This window comes from Vitis riparia, chromosome 6 (genome assembly GCF_004353265.1).
Source record: "Vitis riparia cultivar Riparia Gloire de Montpellier isolate 1030 chromosome 6, EGFV_Vit.rip_1.0, whole genome shotgun sequence".
NCBI lineage: Eukaryota > Viridiplantae > Streptophyta > Magnoliopsida > Vitales > Vitaceae > Vitis > Vitis riparia.
Window position 1 is genome coordinate 11143879 of NC_048436.1, and position 25244 is coordinate 11169122.

Genomic DNA, 25244 nt, shown 5'->3' on the forward strand with positions numbered 1-25244 from the left:
TTATGATTAGAATAAATGTTTTTAAAATGATTAAGGAGTTCATTGTATGTATGAATAAAAATATTATTGAAATCAAATATAGTTACACATGTTTATGAAGTAATTATTTGTTCAAAAAAATTATAACTTGTGTAAATGAATTTCAAAATTAAATAGTTTTTTTATTTAGATGAAATGTGAATTTGAAATTTGTTTACATATTTACAATATCAAGTTAACTAAATAAAACACTTAATTTAAATAAAATAAATAAATAAAACAACTTCCAAAAATGTTTTTAGTTTTATTTGTTTTAAAAAACTTTTTTTATTAACTTAACCAAATATTTGTTTTTTTTTAGAAGAAAAACTATTTTTTATAATTCAATTCTCAGAAGTAATTTTGTTTCTACACAAAAAAATTGTACTTAAAAACTATTTTTCAAAATAATTTTTCAAACCATCAACAAACATGCCCTTAGGTTATGAAATTCTTTTGAATGGATTTTTTTTGTTATACATTTAACATAAGTCAACCCTAATATTTTTTAGGTTGTAATTTTATAACGCGACCCTAACTTGCAGCCCTAAATCACAAATAACCATTTATCTTAACCATTTCAAATTCAAACAATCCAAAACCGGATTGTATCCCAGGGTGTCCCAGTATCGGGCCAAAGCCTTATTCCTCGATAGCTTTCACAGCCAGAAACCAGAGAGACAGAGAGACAGAGAGACGATGACAACGACTGCAAGCGAGGAGGATTTGCTTCTGAAGAACTTCTTCGCCGAAGTCAGCGAGGTGGAGAGGGACAACGAAGTTGTCAGGTTTCTCTCTCTTAACTTTTTCTTCTTCTTTTTCTTCAATTGTTTTGTTATTTTTGTCTCTGGAAATGGTCTTGATTCCTAAAAATTAGGGTTTGAATACTTAATATGTAATTCTGTCTTAATTTTACACTATTATTTCGCCTTACACGACCTTTATTTTCATTAAAAACGAAAAAACAAAAATTACATCTAACGAAATACCCTAATTGCTGTGACCATCAATAAGCTGATTGATATTTGAAATTTTTGTAATTGATGAATTGGATTATGCTTGGTTCGGGATTTTATGGGTAAATTCGATAGGAATGTGCTTCAATTGATAGATTAAGGAGGTTATTTCCCACCACGTGAGGAAGGATTGATGTGGGTGTACTTGTTGTGGAGGTGGTATGGAATATGATTCAAACAGTTATTTCAGTGTTGTGATCCTCTTTTTCCTGGTGCATGGGTTGTTTTATTCGTCGTTATGATTTGTAATGTATCAGTAAAGGAGTGGCATGAACAATGCACACGTCTTAGCACACTACTTAATGGGTGGTTTCTAATTGATATCATTCCAATGTAGAAAGAGAAATTGGTGGTACTGTATCAAAAGGAGGTGGTTGAGTAAGTACATATCCAAAGAAAAAGTAACTGGTGCAAACATTCATTCAGAATAGGTTTACAGCAAGAATAGCCATTGGATCATTATCCTTTTCCTTTTTAGGGCATTGATGCTGGATGAAGTTAGTAGGCACATTCAAGAAGTTTTTGGTGACAATATAATTTAGTCAAGGAAACCATGGTTGGATTCGATGGAATAATACCTTACAGTTCAAAGCTTTCGGTTAAGTAGGATTTACAATGGAGCCTACCGAATGTCATTTTAGTAAAAAAAAAAAAAAATCATTAGTATAAATGAAGTAATGATAAAACAAATGGTCAAAGTGATTATTTTTGCATCTTGGATTGATTATATCTAAGTTCAGATTGAGAAAGATGTTCATGATAGAACTAGAGCAGGGTGGATGAAGCATAGGAGGGCTTCTAAAGTTCTGTGTGATTCTAGAATACACATCAAATTAAAGGAAGATTTCAATAAGATGGATCTAAAGGTCACTGATACGGTTGTGGGAAATATGATGGGTTGATCTCTAGCTGTATGGCTGAATAGAGATGGTGCCAATTTATAGATTATAATCTCTAAACAAGGTCAAAATAGGAGAGAAATGGAAGTATGAGAAAGGAGAACCTCTGTCTAGTGAGTTTAAATAGAGAATTCAAAGTTCCTTTATCCAAAAGGCTGCATTTTATCTTGACATAAAATTTCCCCATGTCCTCCCACCAACCACCAACCCAGGATATTTTTATGCATGCATAAGGGATGTAAAAAGGGCTTTGATATGTGATCCTATTTTTTACAACTCTAAATTCATACCAAATATTAGACACAACCATCCTTTATTTTTTGTTGATATGCATTTTATATCCAACCATGAAATCTAACATATTGATGCAACCAATATAAGTGAGTGTATAAAACATCATGACAGAGAAAGCTATACTATTTTGTTATTAGATACCCAATAGAATTCATATATTCATGTGAAAACATTGGCTCTTTCTTGAAAAGGAGATTGTTTGCATGTTGGATATTAAAAAGGCTCATTATCATGTTAATTGAGGTTTTTCCCTCCTAGAGGTGTTATTGCTTGGATTTAAGTTCTGAATATTCAAACTGTTTAGGATTTGGTAGCGGAGCACTTAAGAGGAGACTAGCTCGATGGAAAAGGCAATACCTATTGAAGAGACACTGTTAAAGGCATGCTTAGGCCTAAGGTATAGTGATACCCTAGTTGTGGTGCCTGCCTTGCCAAGGCATGCGCCTTGTTGGAGAGGCACATGTCATTCCACAAACCACCCCTGCCCACCACAAACCGAGCATGACAAAATGTGGTTTCACCTTTTTATTTTTATTTTTATTTACAAAATAAAACTGAAGGCAAAAATGGTTACGCTTTTAAAAATAGTTTTTTTTTTTTTTTTTTTTTATCAGAAACGAAGAGAAATATATTAATAGAAGGAAAGATACAGGAGAAAGAAAGAAAAAAGAAACAAAAGAAACCACTAGAAGGATGAGAGGTCCTTCCTACACAATCTGAACAACATAAAAACCCCCAACATTAGCTAAAAACAAAGAGAAACCCCCCAAACTCAAACTTTTGAAGCACAAACCTCACTCGAGTTGAGTTGTAACACATTTAAAGGAACTCCTCTAAAAGCAGCAGTACAAGAAGCCCAAAGAGAGGAATATAACAAAATCAAATCCCATAACGTCTCTTCCGATCTCCCCTTATCCTCAAAAATCCTATTGTTTCGCTCTTGCCACACTATCCAAACCAAAGTAAGGCAAGCAACTTGCCAAAGAGTCTTGCCTCTTAAGGAGTTCCCCAAGCCTTTAAAAGCAATAACCAACATGTCCACAAACCTCCTTGGAGGGACCCAAACCAACCCAGCTAGCTCGAACAACTTGTTCCAGAGTCCAATGGTAACAGGACAATGAAGAAAAAGGTGATCAATCGACTCTCCATTTCCTTTGCAAAGAATGCACCATTGAGGACAGAGGGACTTGTAGGGTCTTCTCAATTGCAACTTGTCACTGGTGTTCACCTTCCCATGAGCTACTAACCAAGCGAGGGCCTTAACCTTTTAAAAATAGTTATGCTTTTAACATTGTCATAAAAATGATGGTATCAAAAAGCACTCAATTTAACTTTGGTTCCTAAGTTTCCAAGACTTGAAAAATGAAACATAGATTTTTTTTTTTTCAAAAACAATTTTTTTTTCTTTTAAAAAAAAAAAAAAAATCATTTTGCACTTTTACTATTGAAATTTTTTACTATATTTTCAAAATTTATCTTATTTCATTTTTTTTTTTGTTGGATTTTTCTTTTAAATGCTTTGAATCTTGATATTTTTTGTTATTTGGATTGAAAGTTGGTGGCATGCATCTAGATAAGAAGTTCCATAATTTCACTATTGTCATAGCATGTCTTTTAAAATGGAATTTATCCTTTGCCTTTTTCTTTCCTTTTCTCAAATCTCTTTCAAAAAACATCCAAAAGAATTTATGTACATATTTGTATAGTTTGTATATAAATGTATTTCTACACACATCTTTTTAAAGAGGTTTTCTACTAATATGTAGCATGGGGTTACATGCTGTACAAAACTTAATAGTATACCATTTCGCAAATAGCTCATAATGTTGCATCTATCCTAAGACCAAGATTGGTAAATGTTTGCATGTCCAAATTATAATATATTATAAAATTGCACATGAATCTAAGGTTGCACCTTTTGTCTAGGTCCCAGGAAACCTTTGTGCCTTAGTGTACCTTGCACATTTCAAAACCATGTGAAAGGAGTAGACTTACTCATTAAAAGTACCCTGTCGATTTTGTCACTTCATGTCCTCTTTTAGCTTTCTTTTCTTTAGTTTATGACAATTTGAGAAGCTTCAAAGAGATTTCTTGTGGCATTTTGAAGTAAACTAGGAAGTGCCACTTAGATTATTTGGTCCACTGTCACTTCCCCAAAGAAAGAGGTTTGGGAATTCCTTCTAAAAGGCTCTTAAAGAGTGCATAGGCATGAAGCAAGGCAATGATCCGACCTCTACAGCTCGCACAGTGCCAGGTGCAGCACCTTCAACTAGGCAACACTTTAGGCACAAAGGTGCATTCCTGGAGCCTGGTGCATGCCTGGAGCCTAGCGCAAGGACCTGTTTTCAGTGCTTTTGTGCTTATTATTATTTTTTTCCTCTAAACAAGGCTAAAACAACACAACTTTTAATGTCAGGTTTTCTAAAAGAAGGAAACTTTGTCACTTTGCCCCATTTTAAAAAAAGGGTAAGGGGCAATGCAAAGCCACATAATTTTGTCACTTTTTTTGGGTAAAGGCAAATTGATGTCGTTTTCCCATACTCTCTTATGTTTTATTCCATCTAACTCCATTCTTACCATATTTGAACCGCAACTCCAAATTTAGGGCCGAGGAGAAGAAGAACCTAATCAATTTAGGGTTGAGGAGAAGAAGAACCTAATCCCATTCTTGCCCTATTTGAATGACAACTCCAAATGTAGGGGTGTGGAGGAGGAGCAGTAGAAGAGAATAAGAAGAGCCAACCCTATTCTTGCCCTATTCAATTTAGGGCTGAGGAGAAGAAGAACCTAATCCCATTCTCGCCCTATTTGAATGACAACTCCAATTGTAGGGGTGTGGAGGAGGAGCGGTAGAAGAGAATAAGAAAAGCCAACCCTATTCTTGCCCTATTTGAACCCTAACCCCAAATTTAGGGTTGAGATTCAAACCGTAACTCCAAATTTAGGGTTGGGAAGAACCACAACTCCAAATTTAGGGTTGGGAAATCTCATTCATACCTGTGTGACTCCTAATTTAGGCCTAAGAAGATCCATGACTATTGATTTAAGGCTAGGAAGAAGAATTGTGAATTATCCATGAATAAGGGGCTAGTGAATTATCTATGAATAAGAATTTAGGCCTAAGAAGATCCATGACTGTTGATTTAGGGCTAGGAAGAAGAATTGTGAATTATCTATGAATAAGGGGCTTGTGAATTATCTATGAATAATGAGCAGTAGAAGAGAATAAGAAGAGCCAACCCTATTCTTGCCCTGTTCGAACCATAACTCCAAATTTAGGGTTGGGAAGAAGAAGAAGAAGAAGAAGAAGATGAATAAAGGGCTAGTGAATTATCTATGACTAAGGAGCAGTAGAAGAGAATAAAAAGAGCCAACCCTATGCTTGCCCTATTCGAACCGTAACTCCAAATTTAGGGTTGGGAAGAAGAAGAAGAAGAAGAAGAAATCTCATTCACACCTGTGACTCCTAATTTAGGCCTGAGAAGATTCATGACTGTTGATTTAGGGCTAGAAAGAAAAATTGTGAATTATCTATTATGAATAAGTGGCTAGTGAATTTTCTATGAATAATTGACTAATTTATATATTTTTTAGTTTTAATGATGCAATGGAAAACAATGGGAAAGAGGGATAAAGAAAGGAAAAAATAACTCCTCTTGGAATAAAGTCAAGAAAGAATGCTTCTGAATAACTATTTTTATTAAATGAGTAATGAATGAATACTTGTTTATAACTTTAGTTATTTGTAGAGCTAATTCTAATCTTAAATATAATAGGAAAACTATTCTTATCGTAATTGAATTATTCATGATAGTATAACATAGACAAAAAACTTAAATGAAGTAAAAAAAAAAAAACTAATATAATAGAAGCCTAAGCATAATAGAAAACCTTTTTTTTTTTTTTTTTTTTTGATAGGCAAACAAGAAAATATGTATTAATAAAAGAAGGCATAGCATAGTTAGTACACACAAGGTATACAAAAAAAGGCCTAGTAGTGACCAGGGAAAGGAACAAAAAGCCTCCTTTCTTATTTAAGCTAAACCAATCTAAGAAATCTAATAATGACATTGTGTGATCCTCTACATACACCCTAGCCCAAATCCTAAAAGTATTAAAAAAAATAAAAATAAAAATAAAAAAACAGATTTGATAGCTTGGTCAAACTACTAAACATCATTAAACACCCTTATGTTTCTGTCCTTCCAAAGAGTCTACATCAAACTAATTGGAGCAGCCCTCCATGCTTTTTTCTGCTTTTTCCCCACAAAAGAGTCATGTCAACCCAACAAGTGCCCTCTAATTGAAGAATGCATAATCTACTCCACCCCAAAAAGAGAGAAAATCAGATGCCTCACCATTCTTGCTTTGGAGCAATGAAGGAGCAAGTGGTCTGTCGTTTTCTCCGTACCTTTGCACAAGTAACACCTACTCAGGAAAGACCTTCCCCTTCTTTTGAGCTGGTCAACAGTAAGGATTCTTCCCCAAGATGCTTCCCAAGCAAAAAAGTTGACCTTCAAAGGTGCCCAAGCCTTCCATACAATGCTAGCTAGAAAAGGCACATTATGACCCCCAAAAAGGGAGGAATAGAGATATCTAACCGAATACTTGTCACATTTGGATTCATTCCACCTCAGATTGTCCTCCACTTCCCTTTAGATTACCATTGAATTTAATTTCTGAAAGAAACTTTCCACTTCTGCCATTTCCTAATCGTTAAACTGCCTAGAGAAACGAAGACCCTAGCCACCCTCTTCACCTTTCAACTCCCAAGCATCTGCCACTCATGCCCCTTTGTTGGAGGCCATGGAGAATAAATTTGGAAAGGCTTCTTCCGAGGTTTCATCTTCACACCACAAGTCTTTTCAAAATTTACCTTCTTCCATTCCCAAGTAAAAAGTAAGACCTACTTTGTATCTCCTCCCATTCATGTCTAATGGCTTTCCACACCACCACGCCGCCCCCCCCCCCCCCCCCCCCCCCCCCACCCTCACCCCTTTCAAACACCACCCCTCCATCCTTCTCACCATACTTCCCTATTATAATTTGTTTCCATAAGGGATCCCTTTCTATAGAAAATCTCCAATTCCACTTGCCAAGAATAGAAAACCTTAATATATGGAAGCCATATCTAAGTGAATTGCTAATTGTAATCCAAGCTATCTTTATTAAACTAAGGTGGTATGGCCTTAACATACTTTTATGCTCTTGCATCAATTCTTCAAATAGGGAAAAACTCGGCTCCAACAGGGAAACTTTTGCCATTTCAGCATTTATCACATAATCAATCTTTCTCAACACTTCAAATGCAATCCACTCTAGCTATTTGCCCAACCACTTCACTAAAAATTGCTTATGTTTGTTACATCTTCTTGACTTCACCACCTTGATATCTAAAAATTCTTCGATAACATCCAGTGGCCGTTTAGAAAGTTGATCTATTTGGACTTTGGTTAGGATATCCTCTCCATGAAACTCTTCATATGAATGTAAGTCAGAAATTGAAGATTAGATTGATTTGCCAATTTTGGTGGCAACTCTATCAAGTATACATTTGATGTGATCTTATTCACAACCTTACGTGATCCATACTTCTATGACTTGAGTTTGTCATAAGTACTGTCAAGAAATCTTTCTTGCCTCAAGTAAACTAGTACCTTGTCCCCTTCTTTAAATACTTGGCCCATCAATGTAAATTCTCTTCCATTGCATATAATTCATTGCCAGCCTTGATGGCAGCCCTAAATCCTTCATGAATTTGTCTTATATGGTCGGCAAAAGCCTTCTCTCTTCACTTACTCTACCCTCTTTGGTAATGGAACTAAGTCAAGCACATGCTGAAGTTAGAGACCATAAGCCACCATAAATAGTGTCTTTTTCATTGTCCTATTTATTGAATTATTGTAGGCAAATTTTGCTTGCAGTGTGATAGAATTTGAAGCCTTCACATGATTTCCAACAAGACAAGTTAACGTGTTACCCAAGCCATGATTGACTACTTTACTTTGTCCAAATATATGGCATGTGCTAGAATATTTCAAATGAGCTCCAAGCTTTTGCCGCAAAGTTTTCTAAACATGTCTTATGAACTTCATATCTTATCAGAAACAATAAAAGTTTAGAAGGCCATGCAGCCCCACCACTTCTCTAAAGAATAATTAAGCTATACGTGAACTCCCTCTTCTAAGTTGTCAAGTTCAACACTTCCTAACAAACCAGTATTAGTTCTGTTAAAAAAAAAAAACAAAAAAAACCTAGTATTAAGCACATCATCCAAACATGGCATTGGAAACTGGTGCTTAACTAGGGTCTTGTTTATGATAAGACTGTCCACACATACACCATGAGAGCAAGGCAGGAGCAGCACAAGGACTCTTGCTCTCTTGTATTAAACTCTTTGCAATTAAGTCTTCCACTTGCCTTTGCATCTCTGTTCAATGTGCTAGTGGCATTCTATATGGTGGATTTGGCAAAGGTACACCAAGCATGTAACTGGCACTTTGTTCTTTCAAAACCATGCGATTTTAAGGGGTTAGATTTTGTTCAAAGGGCAACTTCAACATTTTGACAACCTCTATGGAAATAATATTCTTACTACTATCACCATCAAAAATAGCATTGCACACCTTACTACCACAGGCAACACATGTGGGAAACATATCAAGTCGTCTCTAATCTTCTTTAATTTTTCTGTTATCATTACTCAATGCACCACCATCAAGGATTCCTCTTTCAATAGAAAACTGTCAATGACTTCTTGTTCATCATATTCATCATATATTTGCTCTAGTAACTTCTTTTTCTCACCTTCATATTGCGTTAGATTTACCCACCTTTGTGGATATGCATAAAAAGTGCGTTCTTTTTCTCCACCAGTGAAACAAGTTTGTGACATGATGCCTAATTTTGATGAGCTTTCAGTAAGGTTGTTTTGCATTTTGAACCTATGTATTTCTTTCCCTTTTCCACCCTGATCAATATGGGTACCACTATCACTGATCTAACTAGTTATGGTAGACACCTGCTCATTATTTTTAGCTGTTTGATCACTTCAAAAACCCTGGACAGCAACTATATTCCTATGCGACACACCATCAAAGCACTTGGGATATAGGTTTTCCTGCACCATAGCATCATACCTTCTTTTCGGCCATTAAGGCATATTTTGAACATCTTCTAAGTTGAACCAATGAACCACCTCAATCTCATTTCTAATCGACAAATTCAAGACCACAAGGTAATAAGATGTCATTTCTTCATTCCTCTTATTTAATCCAACCAAAATAGAGAGATTATTAAACATGAAAGTGTATTCAATGATTGACATGCCTTTTTGTTTGAATGAAGGGAACCACTCATACAACAGCATAGCATATTCCATTGGTAGGAATTGCTTTTGAATCTTTGCTTCTCTGTGTTTTGTTGTACTGATTTTTAGTTTTCCTATTCACATATGTTGCTCTTCAACTTTCCTCCGACATTTAAGTGCAATGCCCTTCAACTTAAGCTTTACAAACCAAACCTTTCAATCTTGGGCCATAGGTTTTCACTCAAAGTAATTCTCTAAACTTGCTTCCCAATTCCAATAATCTTCAGCATGCATCTTCCCAAAAAATTCAACAACTTAAATTCTAATTCCTCCCCATTCAAATCTAGGGCATGAACCAATTTATCTTCGAACCCTTAAACTCCATATTCAAATATATAAATGTGAAATGAGAAGAATGCAGAAGAGGGACTGTAAGAATTTGTGATAACTTGTGATGTGTTTGTATCAACTATCTGTGCTGTAAAATGACAAGACATCCTGCATAAACTGTTATCAATCCATGTGAGTTTTGATGACAGACTTGTATCCCTATTGAGTCCATCTAGCCTTATCACTGATATGCATTAGTATCCTCTGATACTTTCAATCATTGATATACAAAGCAATTAACATTCTGAGTATAGCTTTGCAATCATATGGTATTCATGTTTAGACCTTGGGAAATTTAGCATTTTGAGGTGAAAGAGCCCTTTTATCTTGTTTCCTAGAAGATTCATTTCATATTTAAAAATTGCAGGCTTTTTTAATGTGTTAAATTCATCAAAAATTTTCTTTTTATGCTAACACATCTTTTTATCTCCTTGGATAAAATTCCAAAAACAACTGCAGAATTCTTGCATGCTTCAAGTTAAATGCCTTTGAGTATCTTAACATCCCCTTTGATTCTTCCCCAGATGATGTGAAAAAGCAATACCGTAAGGTAATCACTTCATCCTGATGGAATTGGATCTTTTTATCATTGCTTATTTCATAGGCTAACCATTCGTTGAAATGTTTTATATTTACTTAAAACATTGTAGTTGTCTTTGCTGGTTCATCCTGACAAGTGCAAGCACCCACAAGCTAAAGAAGCATTCGGAGGTAAAATTATCAATGTAGTTTCTGTTTCTATATCTGTATGTGCATATGTAAATTGACAAATCTTGTTCCAATAAGATATTCACAAGCCATAGATTAGTGAGTTTGTATAATACTTTAGGTAGCATAATTTGTAGAAATTTTAGACAGAGAATTTGCTTAGACCAACTTTATTTTGTGTCAATTTCTTTTATTGTTCTTTTTGTCGCTGTTGTAATGTGCACATATGAAAGCTTTGCGTCTAACATGTTCGCTTGCATGAAGATTTGAATGGGAATTATTTGGACTTCTCTTTACAGTTTAACATGATGAATACTCATGGGTCAAGCCCTTTGTTATTTGATCATATATTGCTTGTGCATTGGCTTCTGGTGATATATTGATACAATAGTCTACAGACACATTGACTACATGTATGTTATTCATTGTATGCATGTCTGGTTGGTCTTTTTCTTTTCTTTTCATTTCTTTTCCATTTTTCCCCCTTTCTGGTGCTGTAGGGGAGGGAAAGGAAAGAGAAGGGAAAAAAAACTTTCCCACTTGGCATGTTAAATTAATTGATACAAACGAAACAACTCTTTTTGGTTGGTAATATTCTTTTTTAAGAGCTGAACCTAGAACCTCCCAAATCTCCACCCCAATCACTTACCATACAAAAGAAAACACTTTTTCTGGGGCACAGTTGTCTAATGGTGGAGGGAATGGATCCTATTCCTACATCTATGTCTCTCTCACATCAAATAAACAGAGTTGAGGACATAGCCCTTAACCCTAGAACCTCATACCCACTCCATCATTTAGCCACATTGCTGGTGGACTTTGCTTCCATGACTGCCTCCAGAAAAGGCAACAAAGGCAAAGACCTTGGGATCCGTGGTTTTTCTTTTTTACCTTTTCATGTCTTACAGTAGGCAGTTACGCACTTAAACAATAGCTCATTGGTAAGTCAATTCAAAGAAAAAGTATGCTGACTTCTATTTACATAATAGAGTAGCCAGTTACTAGATTCCTCACTGTTGAGGTGTAAACTTTTTGACTTTCAACTTATAGCCCATATTACAAGCTACAACATGGAAGCAGCCTGTAATGAGTGTGTTAAAACCAGGAATTTTGTGGAATGTGTGCTCTTTTCAAATTCAAAATCGTTTTTTGTCAATTCACATCTCTGTCAGAACTGATTTGACTTTAATTTACACTTGGTGAACCAATTCAATTCATGTTGTAAAGATTATGATTATTAACCTCTGTTTCAGACATGCTTTGATGAAATAATAGAGAGATCATTGCATCTCTATTCTGAAATCTAAACAGAAATTGCACAACCAAGAGATGGATCAATTTACATGGAAAACCTCATCTTGAGGTCATAAACCAGAGGAGCGTTTGTGGCAACATCCACCAAGATCATATCAGATTTCACAAGTCAACTTACCAAATCTGAGTTCTAAAGATCAATCTCTGACCTTCACTCTCCGTGTGATCTCTTCGCTGTAACCAATCTTGCTCTTTCCCAAACTTGACATCACAGCAAGCTGATTCAAAGTCTATTTGACCCTAAAGCCTCACACTTCAATGTTGATGTCACATCAACAATCTCTGGATTCACACCAATAATCAATTCCAGATTCACTTTGAAATTCTCCCAAAAGCTAAGTAGATAAAGAATTACTTATTCTGATCCAAATCCGAACCAATGCCAAGTTGAATTCTTCCTAATGCTAAGTTGAATTCTTCCTAATGCTAAGTAAATTCTTCCTTTATCTTCTCAAGACATGAATGCAAGCTCAAATTCACTCTTAGATAAGCTCTCAGATGGTATCTTTCTCGCATTAATGCACAAGAGCACTCTCAAAGATGACCTTTCTCTTAAATGATCTTCGAATAATCCAAATGTATAGAACTGTAAAGAAGTATGTGAAATGATCTCTAAGTTATGCATAGACAGGCAACACACCTTGGGATTGAGAAATGACACATTGCATGACTCAAATGGACCTCTATCAACCAGAAACACAGTCCCAAGCTGAAACAACCTCAAACAAATTCTCTTGCCCTTTTTTGAAGCAAAACATCCTGCCTGAGTGGGATTCAAAAATGCTGAAAAAATAGTTCTGCCAAAAATGAGCCACCCACAGGCAGAATTTCCTCTGGGAGGGGTTTGGTGGGTGGTGTGATGTAAGGGTGGGGTGTGGTTTGTGAAGGTGCATGGTTTTACAATGATGCAATAAAAACTGCACAAACACAATTCCCAGGGTGGTTCTATCATGCCACAAATCAAGGTCAGGTGCCTGATCTCCATTACACCTAAGCAGAACTTCTGCAGGGCGGCGGATTGACTTCTGGGCTGCAAACTGCTGGGTGGTTTCTACACAACTGACTGTGCACTTTTTAGAGACTTTGTGGTTTGGTATGTAGCTTCAAAGCTGTGCAGGAGTATCAAACATCATGAGAAAATTTCTGGTAGCATTAGCACATCACTTTTTTCTTATTTGGACTCTAGACTTGATGTATTATGTCCCTCTTAATTGAACAATAAACACATTCATGAGTTAACAAATAAAATGGACTTAAAACCAGTACTAGCTGTATGTGCTCATCAATTCAGGTGGGTTCTCCTCTTTGTCCCAATTGAATGTGCTGTATAATCATTCAATACATTCTATGTTACCAATGGAACTTCAATGTTATGATGTTCTCTGCTCCATGAAGATGCTTGCCCTCATATGCTTAAATGCATAAAGTCTTATGCACGTATTAGTGCTGTTTACATATTTATTTATATTTTCTGTATACACATGTCACACATGCATGATCCATTACATATTTGTCATGCATGCATAGGTATGTGCATACATTTTTTTTTTGATAGATAAACGCACAGAAATATATTAAAAAGGGGGCAAGAAAGGCGACTCAGAGTATACAGGGAGTATACAAGCATCACCTACAAAAACCGGAAACAAAAAAGACAAACCCTTACCAGTCCTCAACAAGAACCCAACCAGTCCACAAAATTAAACAAAGAAAGGGGGCCTTCAACTATGGAAGAATTAGCCCAAGATAAGAGATTACAAATGAAGGAATTTTTCAATCTTTGAAGTGATAGGACCTCATTTTCAAAAACTATCCTATTTCTTTCCTTCCATACCATCCAAAATAAGCAAAGAGGAGCTGCCCGCCAAACCTTACTATGCTTCTTATCCTTTAAGGGAGCATGCCAACCTAAAAGAGTGTCTCTAACCGAAAATGGGAGGACCCAATTAACACCAAATAAGGAGAACAAGAGATCCCACAAAACCTTCGCCTTAGAACAGTGAATAAGGATGTGATTTATCGTCTCTTCTTCATCACAACACAAGGAGCACCTATTAGCTAAATTCCAGCCCCTCCTCTTTAGTTGGTCTTGAGTGAGCACCTTCCCCCAAGAAGCTTCCCAAGCAAAAAAGCCCACCTTGGTAGGAACAAACGTACTCCAAATAATTCTCCATGGAAACGGGACTGCACTGCTGTGCATACATATTCTGTAGTCTGTGTTGTATTTCTCTAATTTGCACTGTGAATACCATGTTTTGTAATGTTCTTAGCAAAAACAGAAAAAATGACAATGCCAGCAAATTATTGCTGAAATTATTGGATATTGGACGTCCCCAATATAATGGCATGGTGACAATACAGCACAGATATTTTATTTTATTTTACTTTCTCAAAACACCTATAATCGTTCCCTAATAACCTCTTTGGTGGAGAAATTGTAGAAACACATAGAGTTGCCCACTCCATACCTCACTTTTTCATAGTGAAATTAGTATAATAATGTTTTGGTTCCAATTAATGTATCATTGTTTGTACTAACAACTCTTAAAGTTTTGTTTCAAGTTTTTGGTTTTTGATAATGCTTCAGTCTTTTATTTAAAGAATTTTCCAATATCTTTTTTTGTTGATATTTCTAAATATTTGGATGACCAATATTTCTGGAATACCAATATGTGGAACCTTGATGGTAACAAAGAGCTTCATTTTCCAAACAGACAGATATTTATGTAACAAAAAGGAAACTGTAGACAGTATGATAAGACTCTGTTTTGTGTGATTCAAATGGAAGACTGTGAATGCCAATTCTAAGTATGCACTAGGAGTCTAGGGGTCCTAGGTTAAAATTTATATCTTATTTTATGTACTACGTAATTGTTCTCTAACAACATACCATTGACTTGCAAGCAGCATTAGCGAAGGCCCAGCAATTATTACTTGATCCTCAAGAAAGAGAGTATCTTCTTAGCCAAGTTAATGCAGCAAAAGGTCAGTGCTAAAGTTCTAATATCTTCAATTTTCATCTAGATCTTACCTGTTCAAATAACAGATCCCTTATAACACAAAATGGACTCATCTTTTATATATATATATATATATGCACTGCAGAAGAGCTTAGGGCAATGAGGAAGAAGCAGCTAAAGAAAGATAATGCCTCTAAAATAAAGTCATTAGTTGATGAGGTAATGTAGGGTTATCTTGCATTCTTCATCCTGGTCAACCTTGATGCATCCAATAATTCACTGTTAAACTGCATCTTTCTGAAGTTTTCTGCCTAAATCTGTATCTTGTGAAATTAATATGTTATTGAGGAGCCAGATCACTCAACATAAACAAAGCTTATGCTTGTTAACAAAATTTTAGACATTATGACTTCATGGAGATTGATTATGGTTCCACATGAAATTCTGTTGGGAGGTCAGGTTGTTGGATTATCGCATGCCAATTAGTATATATTATGCTTCTCTGACTGCAGGCGGTAGTGACATTGAAGCCCCTTCACTTTCAAAATAATTTATTTTCTTACAGGCATGTCATGCTGGAATATATTTATTTGATAATTGTATCCTACTGTGCATATTTTTTAACGAGAAATTGGCCTGCCCTAACTGTAACGTACCCTAAAATATTTAGCTGCAGTCCACTGTCCACTCGCTAGAACTGTAACTTTTCCTTCCATCCAGAAATTGTAGCAAGATTTTCTCTTCAATTCCAGCATACATTTGATCTTAAAGCATAAACAGTCCACATTCTGTCCACAAAGCCTTAATTCTACCTTTCCCTCCATGGACCCTAAAAGCTGAAGTCCTAGCACATTGTTATTTGATTTTGAATGGCATTTTACAATATTTAGTTTTTCCTGCATCAACTTATTTACTATGTATTAATACAATGTTGTTTTTTTCCCTTATCTTCTTTTTTCTTGGTAGGAAGGGAAATGTTTGAAACTGAGGCAGTTCAATTTTATTTTTTTTCTGTGTGTGTGTGTGAAAGAGAGAGATGAGAGACAGAGAAAGGAAATTTTAGAGAAAAAAACATAACCAACAAACAATGCAAAGCACCTTATACAAAATTGCTACCAAACTCTATAAAAGAAGTCCTGCTACCTGGAGACCCATCCTCTATCCACACATGCAGGACCATTAACATTATCTCTTTGATCTTGATACTAGATGTTTCCAAATCCCAAGGTTTTAAGGTTCATTTCCTTCCATATGACTAAACCACAAAAGGTAGCCTCCACACCCTCCTTTCTCCTGTTCTTCATGAAGTTACCTTACCCAAAGCTTTTAAAAAGACTTAAAAAGAACCCAATTAATCTGGAGAAGCACAAGGACCAATGATTACACTCCCAAGTCAATAGACAGTATGGTTGACTGATTCTTCATTCCTATTACAAAAACAACACCAATGAACCGTGCTCCATCCTCTAGATTTCAGATGATCAATAGTTGGGATTTTCTCCCAGATGATTGTCCAAACAAAGCCACCCTAGGAGGGGAAACGTTCTTCTAAAACTCTAATGCCACCTCTGCTAGGCAATAGAATAACGGAGTAAGAGCTGAATTGGAAGTTGGGAACCGACCAGATTTAAGTCTGTGACATCCCAACTTAAACCCCATGGATCACTTCCAAAAAATCTTCCACCATGTGTTGACTCCCACTCAAGACCACTCTCTCTTTTTTTTTTTTTTAGAAAGCTGGGGTTTTAAAAACCTAACCTTTCTGAATGCCCTCTATTGAAGCCTCTCTATCATGAGTAGTAGAGAAAAGAACTCTCAAAATGTTGAAAAGAGGGACCACTCCACACCAAACATCATGCCAGAAACTTACTCTTGCTCCATTTCCCATTGGAAATAAAATAAAATTGGAGTCCTCCCACCCAGTCATTTTCACTCATAATCCCTTCCTATGTGTGCTCCTCACCAGAAAAGTACACAAATCACCAGTCCCAACCCCATATTTGCCTCCCATGACCTTCTTCCACAAGCTGCCTCTATCGTGCCATTTTCATAGAACAGCTTTGTTAAGGATAGTCCACTTCCTTACCTCTGAACTTCCCAAATCCTTTGGACAACAAACTGTGCCCCAATAAAAAGGATGAATCTTTTTGTTCTCCTCTGAAACCTCCCTTGGGGAAAGCCATGCTGAAATTTTTCCAATGTGTTGCTCAAACAAACATGTAGACTGAACAAAGTTTCTTTGAACAACATTAGTCTACCTCCTTTTGAGGTAGGTTAACAATTCCTTTTTCTTATTGCTTGTGGAGGCTGGTTGTTGCTTCTTACAGATGAAATTGTAAGGCTTGCCAGAATTACATAACTGCTCAGCTTATCTCTATGGATTTTCCAAAAAATGAAGCTTACTAGGTGGAATAGGATTAAAGCTTTACTGTCATGCACTGTTGATTCCTTGAAACGTGTGTCCCAATTACATATTTCCTGTTGTAAATAAGGCAAGGATTCTATGGCATAGAATTTTTTTTTTTTTTTTTTTTTGATAGGTATTTCAATGGCATAGAATATGATGTCTATGGATCATATTCTACTTCACTGTATCAAGGCAAGGATTCTATTGCATCTTTTGTTCTCCTTGTTTGGTGTAGTTTGGGTGATCCCTCTGTGGTGAAAGAAACTCTTTTAAGTTGGTATGACTCCTTTGTCAAGAGGAAAAGGAAGAAGGTGCTGAGAGTCACTCCTCTCTACATTTTTTGGACAATTTGGTGGGAACCAATCAAAGAGCATTTGAAAATGAGGAAGGGACCGACCAAAAGTTAAAACTTTTGTTCCTTAGCGATCTCTCAACTTGGGTTAGCATGTACATAAGAGAAGGATCGATGCCTTAATTTGATTTTGTAGATTGGTGGGATCTCCTTGAGATTGAGGGAGGCTTTGTTGTGGCTTCTCTTTTGAGGCCTTTTTTTAAGGTGCCTCTTGTATACATCTTGTATACTTCAGTGTACTTCTTTGTTATTATATTGTACATACCTTTCTTTGCCTATCTAAGTATATGTATACGTGTGTGTGTGTGTGTGTGTGTGTTTCGTGCTTCAAATAAGATTAAAAGGAAAGTGATGACATATTGGTAATTTGTGTTGTTGTTCTTTAATTCTGCATCTTCTATTGTACCTTGTCTTGCCTTTTGAATTGAACTTTTTATTGGTCCTTTCCAACCTGAGGTTTTTATCATGAGTCTGGAAAACTGTAAAATTTGGTTCTCTTTGGTACAGGGAAAATATGAGCAAGAATATGAACGATCAGAGGAGTTCCAAAAACAACTAAAATTGAAGGTTCGAGAACTACTGACAGAACAAGAATGGCGACGGAGAAAAATGCAGATGAGGGTATGATGGAAGCTTGTTCATTTCCTCTTTGTTCTTTAGCTATTCTTGTTTCAGACTTCTTATCTCTATTGTGCCATGATTTTTCTTCTTGTTATGTACTTTAGATATCAGAAGAGGAAGGTAGATTGAAGAAAGATGAAGAAGACACAAAAGAGATGTGGAAAAGAAAGCGTGAGCACGAGGAGCAGTGGGAAGGAACAAGAGAACAAAGGGTTGGTTATTCATATCTTCTAACTGGATAGCATCCTGATTTATGATACATGCAATGTGTTTCATTAGGTCTTGTCCCCCTAAGAAACTTCTAATGGTGTTCCCTTATTTTTGGTTTCTAACCCAAATTTACGCTTTAGAAAGTTGCCCAATATCCACTCCTAGCTACTCTCTAGCTATTGGATGTTTTGATAAGCTCTAATAATATATGATTCAAAATTGAGATCTGATGGATGATGGAGATGTGTTATTAAAAAACCGAAGGGATATGAAGATCTCAAGTTAGGAAATCTCTCTTAGGCTTTTGCGTGTAAAAACCAAAGTGGAGGTCAAACATGCAAAGGGACCATTGAGGTTTATTGGGTGCAACATGAAAAGGAAAGAAAAAAATAAAATAGGACTTAAGAGAAGAAGAGGCCGAAGAGATTTAGGACCAACACTTCTCATGAGGAAGCAAAAGAGAAATGGAAACATGTTGCAACAAAAACATGAGAGAAGGTTGCCAATTCCCAAACGTGATCAGATGAAACTCATATTCCAAGATGAGGGGGTTCGGGTTGATGCAATAATAAAAGAAATAGTAAGATATAAACAATTGTTTGAATTCATGGGTGGCATCATTTTGGTTTTTGTTGTTTTTCAATAGGCTCTGTGTACTAGGCATTTGCATGTAGATAAACTAGAAGATGGCCTGGGTTTATAGATAGATGTGTAGGAAGGTGGTCTGTGACAGATAGTAGCACATTTGGATTCATGGATGGAGATCTAATTCACAAAGCAGAGCTCATAGCACAGATTGGATAAGAGTTTCTTATCAGTAACCCCGAGAAAGGTAAAAAACTATCTTGGTTTGTACTTTGATTAGACTTGGACTTAGTAGTCCAAGTCTCATGGTTTTCTTCCCAAGTAAAAAGTTGTTACTTTGACTTGTTATTGAGGTTTTTCATGGGCACATTGGGAAGGTTTTATACTTTACTCCATTGATGTCTAGCTATAACTACCCCAATTTCCTGTCGATTGGTTGCCGTCACATATAGGCACAAAATCTTGATACATTGTTTCTTCTCTAAAAAGTGCAAAAGTTTGTTCTTGTGCCCTGGTATAGCTGGTAGACAGAAGCATAGAAGAAACCACTTTTGGTATGTAGTCTTTGATGCTTGCATACATATTGTACCATCAGATGCATGTCTTTCTTCTTTGGGCATTCTCTCTAATGAAATTGGCTTTTATTGCTTTAAGCCATTATAGGGATCCATTTCTGTAAATGTTTGTTCTGTCTATTTTCCAAGCATAGAGGCAAAGGTACTGCAATAGAAAATTATGTATAAATATTTTCAGAGTAATCTTAATTTTAAAACAAAAGCAGTACAAAGCTAAAATAATAATTGTAGAGAACAAAATTAAGCATAAACTTTCAACAAAAAAAAATAAATAAATAAACAAAATAAACAAAATCCAGATGAAAAATTTTAATATAATAATTGAGTGAACCTATAAACACTTTGCTCTGAGTCAAAGTAAGAAATCTTATATTTTAGAATCCAACGTATCATAAATAAATTAAATATAAACTAAATTGCAAATACAACATTAATAGAAAATGTATCTGGACCAGTCTAAATTGCAACTGAAAAATGTTTTCCTGCATTCTTTTTATCATCCAGTAGCTGAGTAGGAGATAGAAGGCCATCCCTTCTGGACTGTATTAATGTTCTGAATGGTCCTTAAGGTGTAAGAAATCTTTTTCATTTTTTGTCATGAGTGATCCTTATATACATCCCATATACATGGGTTTTGCTCCCTTTCTTGCACTCAGTTTATAGTGTCGTATTTACTTATCAAAAAGGAAAACACAAAAAAAAAAAAAAAAAAAAAAAAAAAATTAGATACACCTTGGCAGTAGTTGGTTTCTAGCCATGCAAAATAATAAATCTTCCTTTTTAAATTATGAGGACAGTATTTCATGGATGAATATCTGATCAAAGAAACATGACCATTTTAGGGGAATTGGAGAGGTGCACTTGTAGGGAGTTGTTGTAAATTGTGGGTGTACTTAATTTGAGTGGGGTCTTCAGCAGTTATCATATATTTAAAATTATGAAGGTTAATTTAGGTGTTTCTCTGTTTATGCTATCGGTAAAATCATTTTTACTTCAAAAAATGAACATTAACGACACTCTGATATTCGAATATATGGTTCTTCAGTAATTCACAGCTCATGTATGTTTGCAGATACATACAATTTTCACCCTATATACAGCAAATCATATATCCAGATTCTTTTAAACCTAGATTCTTTTAACAACTTTTCTGACTACCAATTAATGATTCAGTTGTATTAATTATTCTTAAAATCTTAGTTCAAGTTTTCATGTTCTGGTAATATTTCGTTGATTTTTAATTTTGGATATCCTGACAGCTGATCCTTGTCTAAGATATACTGTAGAATATGATGCATGATCCAGAAAAAAAAAAAAAAAAAAAAAAAGGAAAATGGTTTACTATCTGATGTACAAGTTAACAATTATGCTCACTTATATGCACTGATCTTTTTGTTCAGCTGATATGTATGAGCTTAGATTAGATATTTTAGACGTGTTCTTTATGCCTTGAGTTGGTCTCTAGTCTTAAGCTTGATTTGAATAGAAAAGAGTTGATTGTGGAAGGAGATGTTGGACATGTGAAGGAGCTGGTAGTTGGTTCGGAGGCACAAACTAATGGGGCTTTTCCTGAAGCTGGGCTGGCTTGTTTATAGGTTAAAGCTTGAAGTAACCTATCTCAGCTTTAAAACTTGGGCCTGAGCTGGATACCTCATATATTTTATTTTTTTTTTGATCAGTAAGGATATGCATTAAAAAGGCAAAACGCCGCAAAGCATACAGGAAGTATACAAGGCAACTTATGCCTCAAAAAAACAAAGACAAAGAATATACCTCATATATATGTTCCCTTTTTGTTACTTGTTTAGAGTTTCAGGTGTGCTTATTGAAATAATTCTTCTTCTCGTCTTAGGACTCCAAACCTTATACAGGATTCTTTAGGCAGGATGTAGGATAGAAGGTTTGGGACTTAGGTAGAACTTTGTCAAGCTAATTTGAAGCCCTTGGAGCTCAAGACTTATGCAAACTTGTCAAGAGGATGTGTATATCCTTTAGGGTATGTTTGGCTCACTTGTATCTAGTCAAGAAAGGGAATCATATTTCCACAAAGGAGTTCATCAAATGTAATGAATATGAGATTTTTATTCTAATGTTAGGTTTGAAGTTGGGAATTTGAGGTTCTCATCTTAGGTTTGAAGTTGGGTGGGAATTTACATAATGCTCATCCAAATATTATTTAAAAAAAATATATTTATTTATATAAATAGGGGAATAAAAGGAAGCTTTTCTCTTTCCATTTATTTTTATTCCCTGTGAGTGGGAATAAAGGAAATACCTGATCTTGCCTAGTAATAAATCGTTCTAATTTTAAGGGTTACACATATCCAAGTAAATAAAGCTATCTATGTCCCAAACATTGTAATCTTGTACTTGGAAATAAGATAGAACCAAATGCAATCAGGATGTAATGGATACAAGATTCTCAGTCTAATATTTAGTTAACATTGCAAATTTGAGATGGCAATTGAGTTTTATTCCCATGCTAGTGTTTGGCTATCTAGAAATTGCTTGGGAATTAATGCAAATGTATATAACAATCCTTCAAATAATATATTTTTTACAAAAATTAAATATTCATAAATAAAGAAATGAGTAAAAATGGGTTGCCCACTTTCCCTTTATTTCATAGGAGTGGGAATGAAAAATGTTTAGTTGTGTGGAGCCTAATTTTTTATTTAAGGGGTATTTAGGTATTCTACACTTGTATTAGTTTGCCCTAATTTTCTCATTACATAAGGGATTATTAGGGTGACCCTTTTTAGGATGAGGATATGTGAAATAGAGGAGTGGTGTTAGGCTTGAGATCACCTTTTATTTTTATTTCTAATTATAGTGGAAATTCTACAATAGCAAAGTGGATGTGGCTCACATTGAGAGTGCACTACTATAAATCTTGTGTGTGTTCTATCTATTTTCTGTTTCTTGTTTGTTATTGTTCTCGTAAATAAGGATTTTCTCCTAATAAAAAACACCTAATGTTACGTGAATAAGAGATGTTCCAAATCTTGAGGGACTTCATATCCAAGGAAACTAAGGGCCTGTTTGGTTGTCGTTTTTGAAAACTATTCTGGAAAACAGTTTTTAAGAATAATTTTCAGTGTTTCGAAAAAAGAAAATTTGTGTTTGGGAACTGAATTTTGGAAAACAATTTTTGTTTTGAAAAACAAAAAAAAAAAAACATGTTTGGTCGTGTTAATAAAAAAAATTTTTAGAATAAGTAAAACAAAAAACATTTTTGAAAGTTATTTTTTTTTAATTAATAAAGTGTTTTCTTCCATTAACTTGATATGATAAATATATAAATAATTTTTATATTCACAATGCATTTAAATTAAAAAAAAAATTATTCCATTTTGAAATTTTTACACCAATCATAATTTTCTTAAACAAATGATGACTTTGTAACCATGTGTAAGTATATTAATTTCAATAATTTAAGGAAGAAGAAATAGCTTACGGGTGGGGGTGTGGTGGTTGGGTGGAGCTACCTTGGTGGAAAAACAAAAAGCAGCTAAGAAAACACAAAAAGAAGGAAAAGAAAACACAGAGAACAATCTATTCTTTGAACAATGAAAACATTTTTTTATTGTTCTCAAAAAAGTGGTTTTTGAGAACACGGAAAACACAAAAAACAAAAACACACCCCTTACCCCAAACATGTTTTTAGTGTTTTTTGTTTTCAAGAATAAAAAACAGTTCTTGAAAACAGCAACCAAATAGACCCTAAATTTTTCATATTCATGTTGCAAACCAACAACTCCTTAAGGATAAATAGAAGAATGACCACCATGAAATTTCCCTAAAGATCACCGAGGTTAATAATAAAAGCCTAGTTTCTTTGTAGAGAAGGAGGAAATCATATTTATGAAAATGAGTTCTTGGAATTGTTAAGTTCTATTCTTATTCTAGCATTTGGTTGTCTTAGGGGACTATTTAGGAATTAATATAAATGTACATTATAATATGTTTTAACATCTAAATATAAAAAGAAAAAGAGGTATCTTAAATTTATTTATAAATAAAGTAAGAAATAAAAAGTGGTGATCTAGACCTTATTTGGTAACTAATTTTGAAAACAATTTTATGTTCCCTAGAACAAAAGAACAAGAAAAAACATTTGGCAACTTGAAAATAGAAAACTGTTTTTTATTCTTAAAAACAGAAAGCATGATGTTTTTAGAGAACATTTTTTAGTTATTTTCACTTTTTTTTGTAAGAGTTGTTTTAAAAAAAGTAATTAATTATACAAATGTGGAGAATGATCAAGGGATCTCATACAATCCTACCTAAGGAAAGGGAATTGAAAAAAAGACAAATACAGTCCTATCTACCTGCTTGTTCCAATTTTTACGGGATCTCATATCTAAGAAAATCAACATTTCTAAAAGTTCATGAGAGTTTTGTGGAGAAAAAATGAAGAAAAAAAAAAAGGCTTGGAGAATTACTCCTTTATGCTTATTTTAAACCATATGGCAAAAGAGATACCACAAATTGTTTGAAAATGAGGAGCATGTAGATCATACTCCCAGAAATTCACTCCTTTGTGCTCTTCTTTGGTCTAGAAAGTGTATTGATCTGTCATCCTTCTCTTTATTAGATTTTGTTGATCGGTTAGCTTAGAGATAAGGGGTGAGGGTCTATTTGTTATTTCTCATTCATATGCCGCTTTGGTCCCTTTTGTATACTACCTGTGTACTCCCATGGCACCTTGTTTTTGTTAGATATAATGCTTTTTGCCTTAGCCACTTCCACTGAAACGGTGAACCATGAGGAAAACCTAGCAGTCATTAAGGAGCAACCAAGATGGATAATATTGCATATGGAAAAAAGATAATTGGATAAAAGCTTGTTAGAGGTTTTTACCCAGTTTACTCCAGAATGGAAATATTAAATCTGATGTTGGAAAATTTGTTTGGTTGATTACCATTGTTTATGGTTGTATGATCATATAGAAATGGCAGCTTCAGTATAAATGGAAAACTAAAGTTATTTGCACTCATTATGATTTTTCCTTTTCATTGCATCTCCAGGTTTCCAGCTGGAGAGATTTCATGAAGACTGGAAAGAAGGTGAGGTGATGAGATGCAGATATAGATGCATTCTTTGAGGAAACAACTGAACTGTATTTTCTCATGCATGAAGCAAAATAAGAATGGCCTGGTAAACATAGTTCAAGGGTTTTTAACCTTGGTTTCTTTTTTACAGGGTAAGAAAGGAGAGATCCGACCGCCAAAGCTGAAGACAGAAGACCCCAACAAATCCTATGTTCAAAGGCCAGTGAAGCGAGGTTAACTGGCATGATTTTTTGCGTTTGGATGGGCTCTGCTCTAAAGCTATAAACAAGATTTTTTAGCAATCCATGTTGTGTCTATAAAATAAGTTTTATTGTTCTCTTTTACCTCACTTAATCACATTCCTCTCCATGGAAGATATTGACGAGGACAATTAAGGAGAGATTATACAATGCATTTAACAAATTTATGTCTAGGAATTTAGCCTCCTGAAGAATCACTGTTACTTCTGCTAGGAGTTTTTCTTTTTTTCTTTTTTTTCTTTTTTTTTTTTTTTGCTTGATAATTAAAGCCT

At 34.9% G+C, this 25244-nt stretch overlaps 1 protein-coding gene across 1 annotated transcript; it reads left to right on the forward strand.

Moving 5' to 3' along the window:
* Positions 1-543: 543 nt before the first annotated feature.
* Positions 544-25184, forward strand: LOC117916586 (J domain-containing protein spf31; the record flags this gene model as incomplete). Its single annotated transcript, XM_034832697.1, has 9 exons — positions 544-806; positions 10386-10476; positions 10577-10637; positions 14856-14933; positions 15054-15127; positions 18175-18288; positions 18393-18500; positions 24689-24727; positions 24864-25184. Coding segments are annotated over 9 exons (915 nt in total), but the record flags the coding sequence as incomplete, so codon positions are not given.
* Positions 25185-25244: the final 60 nt, after the last annotated feature.